Here is a 13,847-nt window from a genome sequence, read left to right as displayed (position 1 = left end):
CTAAATTCTTATCCAACCAAGGCCTTAATCCTTACATCTACGCAGATGATGTCACTATATATATCCCATATAAACACGATCTAACAGAAATCACCAATGAAATGAAACTGAACCTGCAAATCATGAATTCATGGGCGGATGCATTTCAACTAAAACTCAACACAGAAAAAACACACTGTCTCATCCTCTCATCCAAATACAACATGTACAAACCCACCAACTTAAATACCCAGAATACATCCTTCCTGTTTCGGACAGCCTGAAAATTCTCGGAGTTACAATCGATCGAAACCTCACACTAGAAACCCAAGCGAAATCTACAACAAAGAAAATGTTCCACTCAGTGTGGAAACTCGAACGAGTAAAATCTTTCTTCCCGAGAGAAATATTCCGCAATTTGGTTCAATCAATGGTACTAAGTCACTTAGACTACTGCAATGGAATCTATGCGGGATGCAAAGAATACATCATAGAGAAACTCAAAACTGCCCAAAACACCGCAGCTAAACTTATATTTGGAAAAACGAGATTCGAAAGCGCCAAACCACTACGAGAAAAGCTGCACTGGCTCCAAATCAAAGAATGTATTGCGTTCAAAATCTGCACTGGTCCATAAAATCATCTACGGCGAGGCCCGGGATATATGGCAAACCTCATAGACTTACCAACCAGAAACACAAAACGATCAACACGCACATACCTAAATCTCCATTCCCCAAGCTGCAGAGGACTCAAATACAAATCAACCTATGCATCCAGCTTCTCCTATATAAGCACGAAACTATGGAACGCATTACCAAATGTCATGAAAACAATGCACGACCCATCAAACTTCCGGAAATCATTAAAAACCAACTTGTTCAAACAGGCATACTCTAATGATCCAACTTAAACGCCTGAACCCTGCAACACAACGAAATTAATACCAGAACTGGACATAACTTAACTTTTCCTCCTGAATTCCCTAATATGTTTGTCACTTTTGAACCTTGACCATAATATCACTCTGTATTTGTTATACCGGAACTGGCGATCGCCATCATGGTACTATGTAAGCCACATTGACCCTGCAAATAGGTGGGAAAATGTGGGATACAAATGCAACAAATAAATAAAGATGTATGTGATAAACCCAGAAGATCCCTACATAGAAAGAACATGGAACCAAAGCAGAATTAAATAAACTTCACACTTTAAACAGGGCATAGGAAGATATAAGCTGCACTGAGCAGCAGATACAACTCTGGCTGCCTTGTTGGGTAGACTGGATGGCGCATACAGGTCTTCATCTGCTGTCATGTAGTATGTTATGTTACTATATTAGAACATTCAAATAATTTAGATGTGATAAACACCATGTTTGCACAGTACAAATGACACATCTGAATAGGCACGCCTTAGAGCAATCTAATAATAGATTGCTCATAATGTCAGTACAATATAATGAAACATCTTAATAGGCAGCTGAGGGGGCAAGTGAAGTTGACATATAGATGGACAAACTGGAGGGGCAGAGTCCTTGGAATGAATAAATGAGTGGCTAAATTTGAAGGCAAATGATTGAATGAATTAGTCTTAGTTACAGGGTGTGTGTCAAGCTAGTCCAGCTATCACAGATATTTATTTATTTATTTACTTACATACATCACTTGATATACCGTCCTTCTGGCTTGGGGCCAATCACAGTGGTCCACAATATGTCAACACATAGTAATAAAATAGAGTTGTTTGAAACATGCACAACCCTAAAAAAACAATACAAGTTGTACTAAATGAAAATATCAGTCACATGGAAATCACAAGAATCAACATATGAAATAGTTAAAATCCACAGAATCACTGTAGAATATACTGACATAGAACACTGAACAGGTCTGAAAAATAATAAGATTTTGGATTATTCAGATATGAATCTACATTAATCGAATCACTGTTGTGTTAACCCTTGTCGGTATCCAGTGTGGGCATCATAATTGAATTCAGGGAAGGAGAATTTGTAAAATAAGGCAAGTTAATCTAAATTTAAATATTTGAATCTTTGGTTCCTTCATCGATCCTTTTTCTTTCTTCCTTCCTCCCTCCCTCCCTCTCTCTCAAGGTGTCTGTTTTCATTGGAGAACCTTTCTTCACCACCAGTCTCTTGCCATGGCATAACCTGTACTTCTGGTATGCCAGAACTGCAGTGGATGGCCACCTGATCAACAATGCCACCATTCTGCCCCAGTCTGCCTGTCTCTACGCAATGGTGGTGGAGTTCAAGGTAAGACACTTAACATACTTCAGAGGCACTGGTCTCTCTCCTGATAAGGGAATGAGACTTGCTATACCGCCTTTCTGTGGGTTTTGCAACTACATTCAAAGCTGTTTATATAATATATACAGGTACTTATTTGTACCTGGGGCTGCAGTGGGAATTGAACCCAGTTCCTCAGTATCAAAGTCCGCTGCACTAACCCTAGGCTACTCCTACTGTCTGCTGTAATTTACATGTCTTGTTTATCCTGTTGAGGAACCACAGGGTCTCATTCAGCCTGAAGTCACGCTTTTTAACAATAGAAGCAAATCGGAGCAATTTAACATCTGAAATTGAAGGAGTAGAAGCTTGTTCATAGATGCACTTGACTGGGGCTTACTCTTAATTTAAAATCTAAATCAGATTGTAGTTCTGCTTTTGTGTGCTTTATAGTTCTGGGTATGTATTTGATTTTGAAGAGCTTGTCCATAAAGATTAAAATTCTTTTCTCAGCAGCCATAAAAGCAGGCTGAAAGATTTAGTAATTTTATTTTGCTCCCTGCTGTATATATGCTAGAGCACAATCATTTTAAATGAAGCAAGAAAAAAAAAATATACATCAGAAGCGTTTTTGAAATTGACAGCAACAGTGATGAGAAACTGTTAATGTTCAATGGATTTGAGTTTTTGTAGATACTTTGATTTTCTTAATTAAAGGAAATAAAGTTTCTTATGAAAGATGTTAAATGTAGTGAAAACGTAAAGTATTATAGTAGCTGCCCTGGTTTTGGAGAACATTGTATTCTTAGTGGGAGTCATTCCTTTCAGTGGAACATAAGAATTAACAAAAATGATGTACATGAGCTTTGAGAATGCATAGGCTACGTCTTCAGAAGGGACAAAGGACCTTCATAGTTCATGTACAGTATCACTTTTTAAAACCTCTTAGTAAGAATGTGAGGTCAGGGCAGTGATGAAATATTGAATACTGTACATAAATTGAAGTTCAACAGGAGCTATTTATAAGGCCGAAGCTATTCTAGGCGTTCAGTTTGCTACTGCACTAAAATTGTAACCAAATGTCTGTGGTTTTCACATTCCCATTTTTCCCTATTGATTATTTCATTTCTTGTTATGTGGTGAGGGAAGAATTGAGAGGTCCTTAAAGAGATGGTGTAAGTTACATGAGTCTTTGTTTAGAATTTCAGGCTGGTTGCCTAAGACTTGTGCGTATCCCTATACTGATGATTTAAAATGCAAAGTGCCCAATGGAGACCTTTGTTTTGATTCATGGGCTAGGTTTCTACTTCCCAAGCTAGTCAGGGGCAGCAGTGTTGTGGAGGCAGCATTCATAGCCCTTAGAGGAGAGGAAGTTCTAGTCATCAACCAGTGACCACACCTAGTGGCAATGCTTAGGGTCCACGTTAGTGGGTTCTAGAAGGATCCACAGTTTGTGGTCTATGTCCAAGGAGACTCATTGTATTGCCTGGGCGAGCTGGCAAACTGGTTATACCAATGGGGATGGGGGACACTAACCCAAACTGCTGCCATTCCTAATTTGAGCTGGAAGCCCAAAGGAACAACAGAAAACTGCCAGGAACAAAAACAGTGCCAGATGTAAGGTTAATATTAAGATCAGAGGTCTGATGTGCTGTATTATAATTTAATTGCTTTGTCACAAATAGCTTTTTACACAAAGAATCTAATGCAAATGATCTTCAAAGTAAAATTTAGCATTTAAGCATTTCATTACTTAGAACATGCTGGAATCCATTTTTCTTTAACATTTAGGGCTTGTTAGTCTCTTATTGGATTTTCTTGAGAGCAGAAGTAAAGTAGTGTAGCAGAAAACCACTTGCTCCTCCTGGTGAGTAACATGGCCACTGCTTTTCAGCAAAAAGTGGTCTTACAGCCTTAAGAAGGATTCTTGCTTCACTGGGACTATATTTAAACAGAGGACTTATAAACTTAGAGCAATTTCCATGCCCCACTAGTATTCCCTTTTGAAGCAAGAACTCAAATTACTTATCAGAACAGGAAATTAGGATAAATAAAGCTATAGCTGTATGAAAGATGAGAAGATGTCAGTAGTTCAGCAGTTTATCTGGGGCATATTTTGTTTAAGATCACAATTAATTTTCACTAATAGAACAACTTCACTTGTTAAAGACAACATAACATGAAATTTAGAAAACTTTATACAGTGCCTTCTCTGAGCAAAAACATTCAGAGCCATTTACAGTAAAATAGGATATAAAATAGCAAAACATGCAATACAATAAAACATTTTGTCAGCTGCAATATTGCATTTTCACTTCTTGAAGAGTCAGAAGAGCCCAGCAACCTTCAGTAATAAGAATGTTTTTATTTTGTATTGATGTATTGCTGTTATAATTGTAATATACACTGTTCTGTTCAGAGTATAGGATATACATTTTATAAATTAAATGAAATTAAAATCCTGCTGCTGAGCTCACAGGGGTCCCTTTGATTTGCATCCAGCTCACTTTTATGTAGGTACAGCTTATAAGACATAGCTCTTTCTCATTTTCCCCATCTATCAGGCTAATAGACATAACTGTTCCAAACTGAAAGGAAGTGATGAAGTTACATAGAAATACTTTAAAACAAATAGGAGGAAATATTTTTTTCACTCAATGAAGTTAAGCTCTGTAACTTGTTGCCAGAGGATGTGGTAACAGCGGTTAGTGTATCTGGGTTTGAAAAAAGATTTGGACACATTCCTGGAGGTAAAGTCCATAGTCTGCTATTGAGATAGACATGGGGAAGCCACTGCTTGCCCCGGGCTTGGTAGCATGGAATGTTGCTGCTATTTGGGTTTCTGCAAGGTACTTGTGACCTGGATTGGCCACTGTTGGAAACATGATACTGGGCTAGATGGACCATTGGTCTGACCCAGTATGGCACTTCCTTATAAACAGGACAGAGGCAGGAAATACACAGAACCCAAAGTGAGGCTTGAAACACAGAGGAAGTGGAAACCTACAGGACAGAGGCAGGAAATACACAGAACCCAAAGTGAGGCTTGAAACACAGAGGAAGTGGAAACCCTACAGGACAGAGACAGGAAATACACAGAACCCAAAGTGAGGCTTGAAACACACAAGAAAGAAACAACCATGCAGACAGTAGCCAGCTCAGCAGCTGACCATCGCAAATAAGGTGAGTCAGAAAGGAATCACGACCGCAGTCGTGACAGTGTCTTTTACTAAGCCATGGTAAAGTTTTTAGCTGATGGTAGAAATCACCTGGTGGTAAACGTCGATATGACCGTTATATTCTTACAGGTGTCTCGGTGTTTACTGCCAGCTGATTTCTACCGCGAGCTAAAAACGCTATCGTGGCTTAGTAAAAGATCCCCTATATTTGCTGCAGGTATTTTTTGTTGTGTTAAAACACAGGATTATAAAAATGAAAACATTTCATCCACCCCTGCTCCTTAGTCTTAAGTTCTGAGGTTGTATGGCTCTTTTTTGTGTGTGTGTTTTTTTACAGATATTTAATGTGTAGTATGCATTGTGCTCTTTGGTTGCAACACATTCACATCTTTCCTGTTAACCAAAACAATTTTCAGCTATTGTGGAACCACTGCTTGGTTGACATAGTTTAATAGCTTAAAATGTTAAGCTGCTCACTTTCTTTTCTCAACCTGTGGATACCTCTGTTCCTAGCTGTGTGACCCAACATCTGAAATTTTTCAGATACATTTGACAGATGTGAGCTGCTTTATTTTCCCTGCTACTGACAAACCTCTACAACAGGGATGGAATGTACTCACATTCCCAGAATATAGGGCATGTCATCATTCTGCTTAAAAACAAACATACATTGGAGCTATGTTAAGAGAATTTTTATTCTAAATTGAATCAGATCCCTGCAAATACCATTACAATAATTATATTGTGTTTGCTATTGATTAACACATATAGGGATATCCATGGAAATTTTAAAGAGGATTTTTTACATCATGAACTGTTATAATATATCACACTTAGGGGTCTGTTTACTAAGCCATGCTAGTGGCTTCCTCACGGCATTGCCGACAGAGACCATTCAAAGTGAATAGGCTGTGTTGGCACTAGTGCACAGCCAGCCGCACTAGCGGCTTCATAAACCCCAGCGTTACATTGTTGTTTATCCTTGCATGACTAGAATCATTGAAAATGATGGCAGATGATGACCATATGACCTATCTAGTCTGCCCATCTATTCCAATTTGTGAGTTCTAATATCACTTCCTTTTCCTTAGTGATTCTCTGTTCCTGTTTCTTTCTTTCTTGAATTCTGATAGTCCTCATCTCCACCACCTCTACTGGGATGCCATTTCACTCATCCACCACCTTTTCTGTAAAGATATGTTTCCTTAGATTACTCCAGAGTTTGTCTCCTTTCACATTCATTCTATGCCCCTTTATACTAGAACAATTTTGGTTTCTGGTACTGTGCCGACAACTGAAGGATTAGCAGTGGTAACAGCAAGCATTTGGAGGTGGAAAGGGTCAGAAACTGTGTTCTTTGCAGAGGTCTGTAAAGCCATTGAAAGTATAGAACACTCCGTTTTTATTTTTGTTACATTTGTACCCCGCACTTTCCCACTCATGGCAGGCTCAATGCGGCTTACATATTGTATACAGGTACTTATTTGTACCTGGGGCAATGGAGGGTTAAGTGACTTTCCCAGAGTCACAAGGAGCTGCCTGTTACACAATAACTTGATAAAATTGGTGAAGGTTTGCTTTCTCTACAAGACCAGGTGGGACAACATTGAGAGCTATTGGAAAATCATACTGGGAGGCTGACATTTATAGGTAAAGAATTGGGAATGATTCAGGAATGCCAACAATAACTAATTGAGGATAAGAACTGGATACATGAGAAAATGTAAGTGATGGAAAACTTCAATAGTTGTTTTAACTTGAGATCTGTTAATTTTCCCAAGATACCTTTATTATCTCACAAGGGCTTTTTATGTGACCACAGGAATTGGTGAGGAGAAAGATGACAAGAATACCTAGTTAGTCTTCACAGATTTTTTGTTTGTTTCTTAGAAAATCCTCAGTCAATAATAGTATCATCTACAGCAACATTAATTGTAACTTTTGCCTTGGAATCAGGTAGAAATTGGATTCTTTGATTGTACTTTCAGTATAAGCAGATAAAAGTTTGTGGCTCAAGTGTGTTGGTTTTTCCAGATTTGTCCAGATCAAATGTCTGTCAGTGTTAGCTATGGGCACAACTTATTTCCTTCAGTTTCCTTGTAAATGTATTGTGAAGTATCAAAGTAATACCTATTGTTTTTTTTTTGTTTTTTTTTTTGGGGGGGGGGGGGGGGTTAACAGTTATACTTGCAAAAAATTTTGGATGCTAGAGTAGTAGAGTACAGTAGTCCCAACTCCAATTGCTATTTCCTGGCCTTTAGGATTAGTGTAGTTCTATATGATAGGCGCTCAATTCTAAAGCAAATTTATCTTCCTTTTCCTTAAAAAAAGGGCAGAAAGCAAAGCCACCAGAACTTCCCTAAGTTCCTTCAATACCCTCGATGTATTCCCATCTAGTCCCATTGCTTTGTCTGCCTTAAACTAGCTGCTTATGAACACAGTCTTCTGAGAATCATTCAACGTCTACCTCTCTCCCATTTCTGTTTGTGTTTTGTCTTATGTGGCCCTACTCCTGGCCCTTCATCTGTGAATATAGAACAAATATTTGTTAAGCAATTCCACTTTATCCTCCTCAGCTCCTACATTTATTTATGTAAAAAGTATATATATCCCACATCTTCCATTTTACAGAGTGGGTGGCAATTCAGACATATGCTAAAAAACAAAGACAGCAATACAGGTTACAACAGCAAAATCTGGCTAAATCAATGTGTTAACCATATGATCTGCTTCCTAGATTTAGTTCTGAATAAGCTTAGTTGTTAAAAATTCCAACAGTTTGCCTATATCCCTACAGAGAGGCATTAATTTATAGCTTAAACTCTCATTAAAATCTCTTACTTTGAGAATACTTGTTTACACAGCCAGGGGTTTTTTTTCTAAAATTTGTAACGCTCTTGATTTTCAGAAGTTCCTGTGGCAGTGCATTCTATTTGAGTGGTCCTGACAAGGTGAAAACATAAGATAACACTGTCTGATTGATAGAATGTACAACTGGCTGGAGCCTTCTGATCTTAACTATCCTGTGGGTGTATAGATTTTTAATTCAGTATTTATATACTGGGAGGCATCTCCACTCAAAACATGATGCTTCAGAGTCAGAATTTTAAATTTGTCTCTCCAAGCTACAGGCAATCACCACATTAGGGAGTAATGTGTTCATAATGAGAGACCCCCTGACATTTTGAACTATCTGCAAGCTTTATAGAGACATCTTAGACAACCCCGAGTACAGTGAGTTACAAAACTCTAACGCAATGATAATGATAACTTGCCGTACATATTGTTCAACTTTACCCTTGAGTCTCACAGTACCACTTTTGCACTTCCTTCTATCACAAAGATATCTAAAAAAAAAAAAAAAAAAGTCTTGTTTCCCCCTCCCCCTACACACTTTACCATCTACTCTTAGTTTTTGCATATCTTCCTCTTTTTGTAATGCCTTGTGATTTATAAAGGCTAACCTTTTTCCTTACCCTTTCAGCTACTCCTTTGAGAACCAAAGTGGCCTCCTTTTTTTCTCTTACTTTTATTTAAAAATGTTTTTTTTGCCCTTAAAATAGTGCCTCTGTTTTGCCTACTGTTTTTCTGCTTCTCCAAGATATTCCTATCCACCTACCTAATGATTCCTTGAAGTGTTCCCCCATCTTGAGAAACTTTGACATTTAGAACCTTTACTTTTGAATGAACCTTCTCTTTGCATGTCTTAATATTGAACCACAGCATCTGGTGATCACTGGATGCTAGGTGATAACCACAATAGCATCAGAAACACTCTCCCAATTTATTTTATTTTTGTTACATTTGTACCCCGCACTTTCCCACTCATGGCAGGCTCAATGCGGCTTACATGGAGCAATGGAGGGTTAAGTGACTTGCCCAGAGTCACAAGGAGCTGCCTGTGCCGGGAATCGAACTCACTTCCTCAGTTCCCCAGGACCAAAGTCCACCACCCTAACCACTAGGCCACTCCTCCATTAGGTCCATTATGACTCCGTCCTATGTAGGTTCCATTACTAACTGCTGGAACAGTTGTCTCTGCAGATGATCCAAGTTCTCTCTACTTCTAGGTAACCCCGCAACAGGGATGTCCTATTCAAAATCCAACATATTGAAATCACCTATGAGAGGTACTTCCCCTTTTCTTAGCTATATTGTGAATGTCTTCAATTAAATCCCTGTCCACTTCTGCCTGTGGAGGCCTATAGCTTTATTTGAATGCATAACTGTTGTCTATCTCTCCCTTCACATGTGTTATGATTCTGCTAGCAGGCGGGGGAATGTTTGGGACTCGCTCCTGATTGGCCTGGCAGGGGTTGAGCTGACGTCAGAAGCCTGATCTATTTAAGCTTACATCTCCCTACAACCCCTGCTTTAGAGTTTGATTGCTGTCATCTGAAGCCTGCTTCTGTCTCTCTGTTTGTGCTAGGGCACTTTGTGTATACGTTGGCGTTTTGCTTACCCTCCTCTTAGCTTGTTGATTCTGTGTGTGTGTGCTGGGTATTCCCAGCATGAGCTTGATTGCCTCACTTCACTGCACCTGGTATGTTCCCTTCTTGTCTGGTGTTGTGCTGTCTGTGGTAAGCTTGTTCCTTGTATCGTTCTTGTTTGCTTGATTAAGTTTCCTGTCTCTCTGTGTTCCCTTTTTGTGCTAACTTAGGCTCTGCTCCCTGTGGTTCTGCCTCTGTTGGTAGCCCCCCTGCTCTTGTTTGTTTAAGTTTCCCTTTGCTTGCCTCACCTTTGTTTGCCGTGTTAGCCCTGCTTCCTGCAGTTCGGTGTTTCAGGAGTAGCCTTTTCCCTTAGCCTGTTTTCCCCTTTGTTTGCTGAGTCTGTCTCCTGTTTCCAGTGAGCAGTGCTCCTTATCTGATCTGTATTTGTTAAGGCAACTTACTCTGTTTGCTTACACTTCCCTTTACCTTGAGCGCAGCCTTGTATATCCCTATAAGCAGTTTCCTTTACCCTTGTGTGCGGTGTGGCACAGCCTTGTATATCCCTATAAGCAGTTTCCTTTATTCTTGTATGTTGTGGGGCCAGCCTTGTGCATTCTTGTTTGTGGATTCCCTTTACCCTTGTTTGCTGTGTGGCACAGCTTGGTGTATTCTTATAGGTGGTTATACTAGAGTGTTCCCTTGAGTGGCTTCCTTTTGTCCTTGACTGCCCTGTGGCACAGCCTTGTGTATTCCTATAGAAGCTTTTGTCTGTCGCCCTTCCCTTGTGTCTCTAGCTAGCGCTGTGTGCGTTGCTTGCGCTCCAGTCCCTTTGGGGACCCCTCGTTCTCCCTTCCCAGTGTATGACTCAGTTCCTGTTCAGCCGTGAGACCCGCACGCTTGGACTCTGTACGAGTGGGTTCCCGATAGAGCATTCAGGCGGGCCTCACGGCCTATCTCCCATTTTCTGGTGATGCTAGTTGATTGACCTGTGTGTGCAGGGCTTGGTGCCTGGGGTTGTGCGTAGTGCCTGTTTAGTCTACCCTAGACCTTGGCCAAGATCCTATGTTAGGCCTCGGCCTGGGCTCAAGGGCTCACGACCAGATTAACAACATAATTGTAGCTGTAGTTTGGATAACGATTACAACTGCAAATAGACTTCTGGGTTCAGGGTCATATGACCAAGCATGATTGTGGCTGTGGTTGGGATAGTGATTATGAGTGCAAATAGATTTCTGGGTTTGGGGTCACATGGCCAATCATGTAAGGACGTCCACCTGAGTCCACCTTTTAAAATTAAGTTACTGGTGGCGTTTTGCAGGATGAGCTCCTTGGGGAGAACGCTGAAGTTTCTTCCTTACCTTTTTTAGCAGGTAGTTCTTCTCTTACATTTTTCTCTCTTCCTTTGGCTGGACAGTATCAAACACTACTTGGCTATCCCTTGACTTAGTTATTCTGGATATGGCTCCAGCCAACCTGATTTATACCATTCTCTCGCATTGGGGGCATCGTGTTCTGCGTACGCAGACTCACTTTCAGGCTCTGCACTATAAACTACTCACTACATGCATTACTAGTTTGTCGAATTGTCAGTCAGTTGATTGACCTGCCTGTTGGACTTATTAACCTCAGAGTTGTACAATCCAAATCTGTTCCATCCAGACACTAATCTCAGACTTTCATCTTCAATTACTTTGTCTCACAGAGACTTAGATTAGGATAGATGAAGTGCCTTCCCCTGGGCTACTCTGCCCTCTATTCCTCTCGATCATCACAGCATGGGGGCGATACCACCCTTATCTTTCCCTCTGACTTTCCTATTTTTGAACTTTCCTGGAGTGAATATTCCTATCTGGAATCACTGTTGTTAGTTTACTCTTCCCTTCCCTCTCCATATACTTATCTTCTACTCTCCTTCCTCACTTTCGGTTAATCTCTGGGACTTTCTTTTTCAAACCCTAGCAGATGTTGTTTCTAAATTCCCAAATCTCTTAATTGTGACTTCAATATTCATGTTGACGACCCCACTTCTCATTTATGGATGACTTAAGTCTCCACCAGTTCCTCTCATTTAATTAGTTATTTATTTTGCTTTCTATGTAGATTTATTAGACCCCTGATGCAGGCCTTGGTGCCAAAACACGGCCCTGCCGGGTCGTTTTTTAGCTGTTGACATTAAAGACTTCTGATATCCTCCTTGAGCTGTCCTCACTTTTTTATCCAATGCTTTTGGTGCACGTAAGGGTTTTCCTCCTACTTTTGTTTTTTGTTTGACTTAAGTCTCCACCAGTTTTAGTACTACTAGGCAAAGATTTTTTTCTTTCTTACTTTCTCCCTTTGGAATTCTTTCTAACTGTCCCTTCATGCTGAGCAGTCTTTTCATAAGTTTAGGTCCACTCTCAAAACTTAGCTGTTTTCTGTGGCCTTTCCAGGTGTGCAGGTTCCTGACTGCTTTGTGGTTGCTGCTGTATAGCCTCTCATTCCTGATTTCTAATCTTCCAGGCTATTTAATGAATTGTAGTTTCTTTCATTTTAGCTGAAAGGAAGCATAGCAAACCTTTAATAAACCATAACCAAAGCTGAAATTGAGGTTCAGGAAGTCTAGATTTGCATCTGAGCTTTAAGTCATTGCCTCTACTCCTGTCTATTCCAATTTACATAGACAGAGCAGCTATTTGGCAGAATTTAGTGTCCAGTAGCAGCAGTGAAAGTAATTTTGCCAGTTGGCTTCTATAGCTAAGAGCAAGACTCAAGTACAACACATTGTTTAACAGAATATACTATTTATTTAGCAAAAATATTGAGGTGTCTTAAAACACCCTTCCACATGCTAGACTTTCCAAGTAGATTATGTAGTCCAGAAGTAGAATCTCTGCCAGTAAGAGTGGAACAGCTGACAATCTTTATCCCACTCTTCTCTGCTGTGTTCTGAATTTCTGAATGCCATTTGTGGCTAATCTTATGTGATTTTTCTGTTGCTCCTCAGGACCTGTGGCGGATCCGCAGTCCATGTGGTACCTGCGAAGGTTTTGATGTTAGCCCAATGGATGAAATGATTAAGGTAAGAGAGGCTCCATATTTTCCAGTTTTGTGGAAATATGTTTCTCAAGGATCATGAAACAATAAATACTTTAAGTATGTTTGACAGAATAGGTTGTTTTACTGAGGTCCAGAGAGATTTTATGTAGTTTCATATCATAAAATAATGGTTTTAGTATTTGTTGTCAAAGTTAAGATTTATTGCAGGAATTTTCCAACATGAAGGGTTTCTTTGTTACATTTTCTATCTTTTAAATTATTTTTGTCAAAAGTATTTTGATGGACTGAGAAGTTTAAAAATGCATTTAAACTGGAATTTCAAACCAGAGTAATCAGGGTGGTGATTTTGCTTCTGAGTTAATGCAATTGCACAATTATATGAGCAGGTGAGTTGCTTAGTTTTGCTATAAAACCACCTTTGTTATATTTGCTGTCACAGTGTATATTTGTCTGCAGCAAGTTATGGAAGTTATTTAGCTATAGTAGAAATGCTTTCACTGCTTGTACAGTGAATGATATTTAATGAGTATGTTTCTGTTACAGAACAATGTGTTTTACGCCTGTAAAACTGCCTTAATTAATTCCTGAAGTATATTTCTTCTAGTGGTCAGCAGGGTGGTTCATGTTTTATGTTAAAGCTGTCATAGAAAAGTGAATACACCTTCTTTTAGTTTCAGTCAGTGAAGAAGTGATCTACAGTACTGTGTGCAGTATACTTTTAAAACTTGTTGTCTGGGCTCTGATTGGCCCAAGAGCTCAATTTCATTTGGATTGTACTGGCTTTTGCCCCAGTTTCAGCCCAGGAGAAGAGAAAGAGAGAGCTCTTTGCTAAAGCCCTGTAAAACAGTTATATTTGATAACTGGTGAGCAGCTATATTTCCTAATTTCCCCAGATACTTTTTAGAAAGTAAACAAATGTTTAGTAAGTGTTATAATTGATCCATATTTCAGTTACCTGTTATTGTTCTG

General features: G+C 39.5%; 1 protein-coding gene across 3 annotated transcripts in view; it reads left to right on the top strand.

The window, feature by feature from the left end:
• PRMT7 (protein arginine methyltransferase 7) overlaps positions 1-13,847 on the top strand; it is a 189,491-nt gene that overhangs the window by 140,019 nt on the left and 35,625 nt on the right. For all 3 annotated transcript variants that reach the window (XM_030204294.1, XM_030204293.1, XM_030204295.1), the window contains exons 14-15: positions 2,099-2,260; positions 12,826-12,900. In XM_030204294.1, the coding sequence (XP_030060154.1) occupies positions 2,099-2,260; positions 12,826-12,900 (237 nt within the window). The remainder of the gene's footprint in view (positions 1-2,098; positions 2,261-12,825; positions 12,901-13,847) is intronic.

This window comes from Microcaecilia unicolor, chromosome 5 (assembly GCF_901765095.1).
Source record: "Microcaecilia unicolor chromosome 5, aMicUni1.1, whole genome shotgun sequence".
Taxonomy (NCBI): domain Eukaryota; kingdom Metazoa; phylum Chordata; class Amphibia; order Gymnophiona; family Siphonopidae; genus Microcaecilia; species Microcaecilia unicolor.
This window is presented reverse-complemented; position numbering and strand designations above follow the sequence as displayed.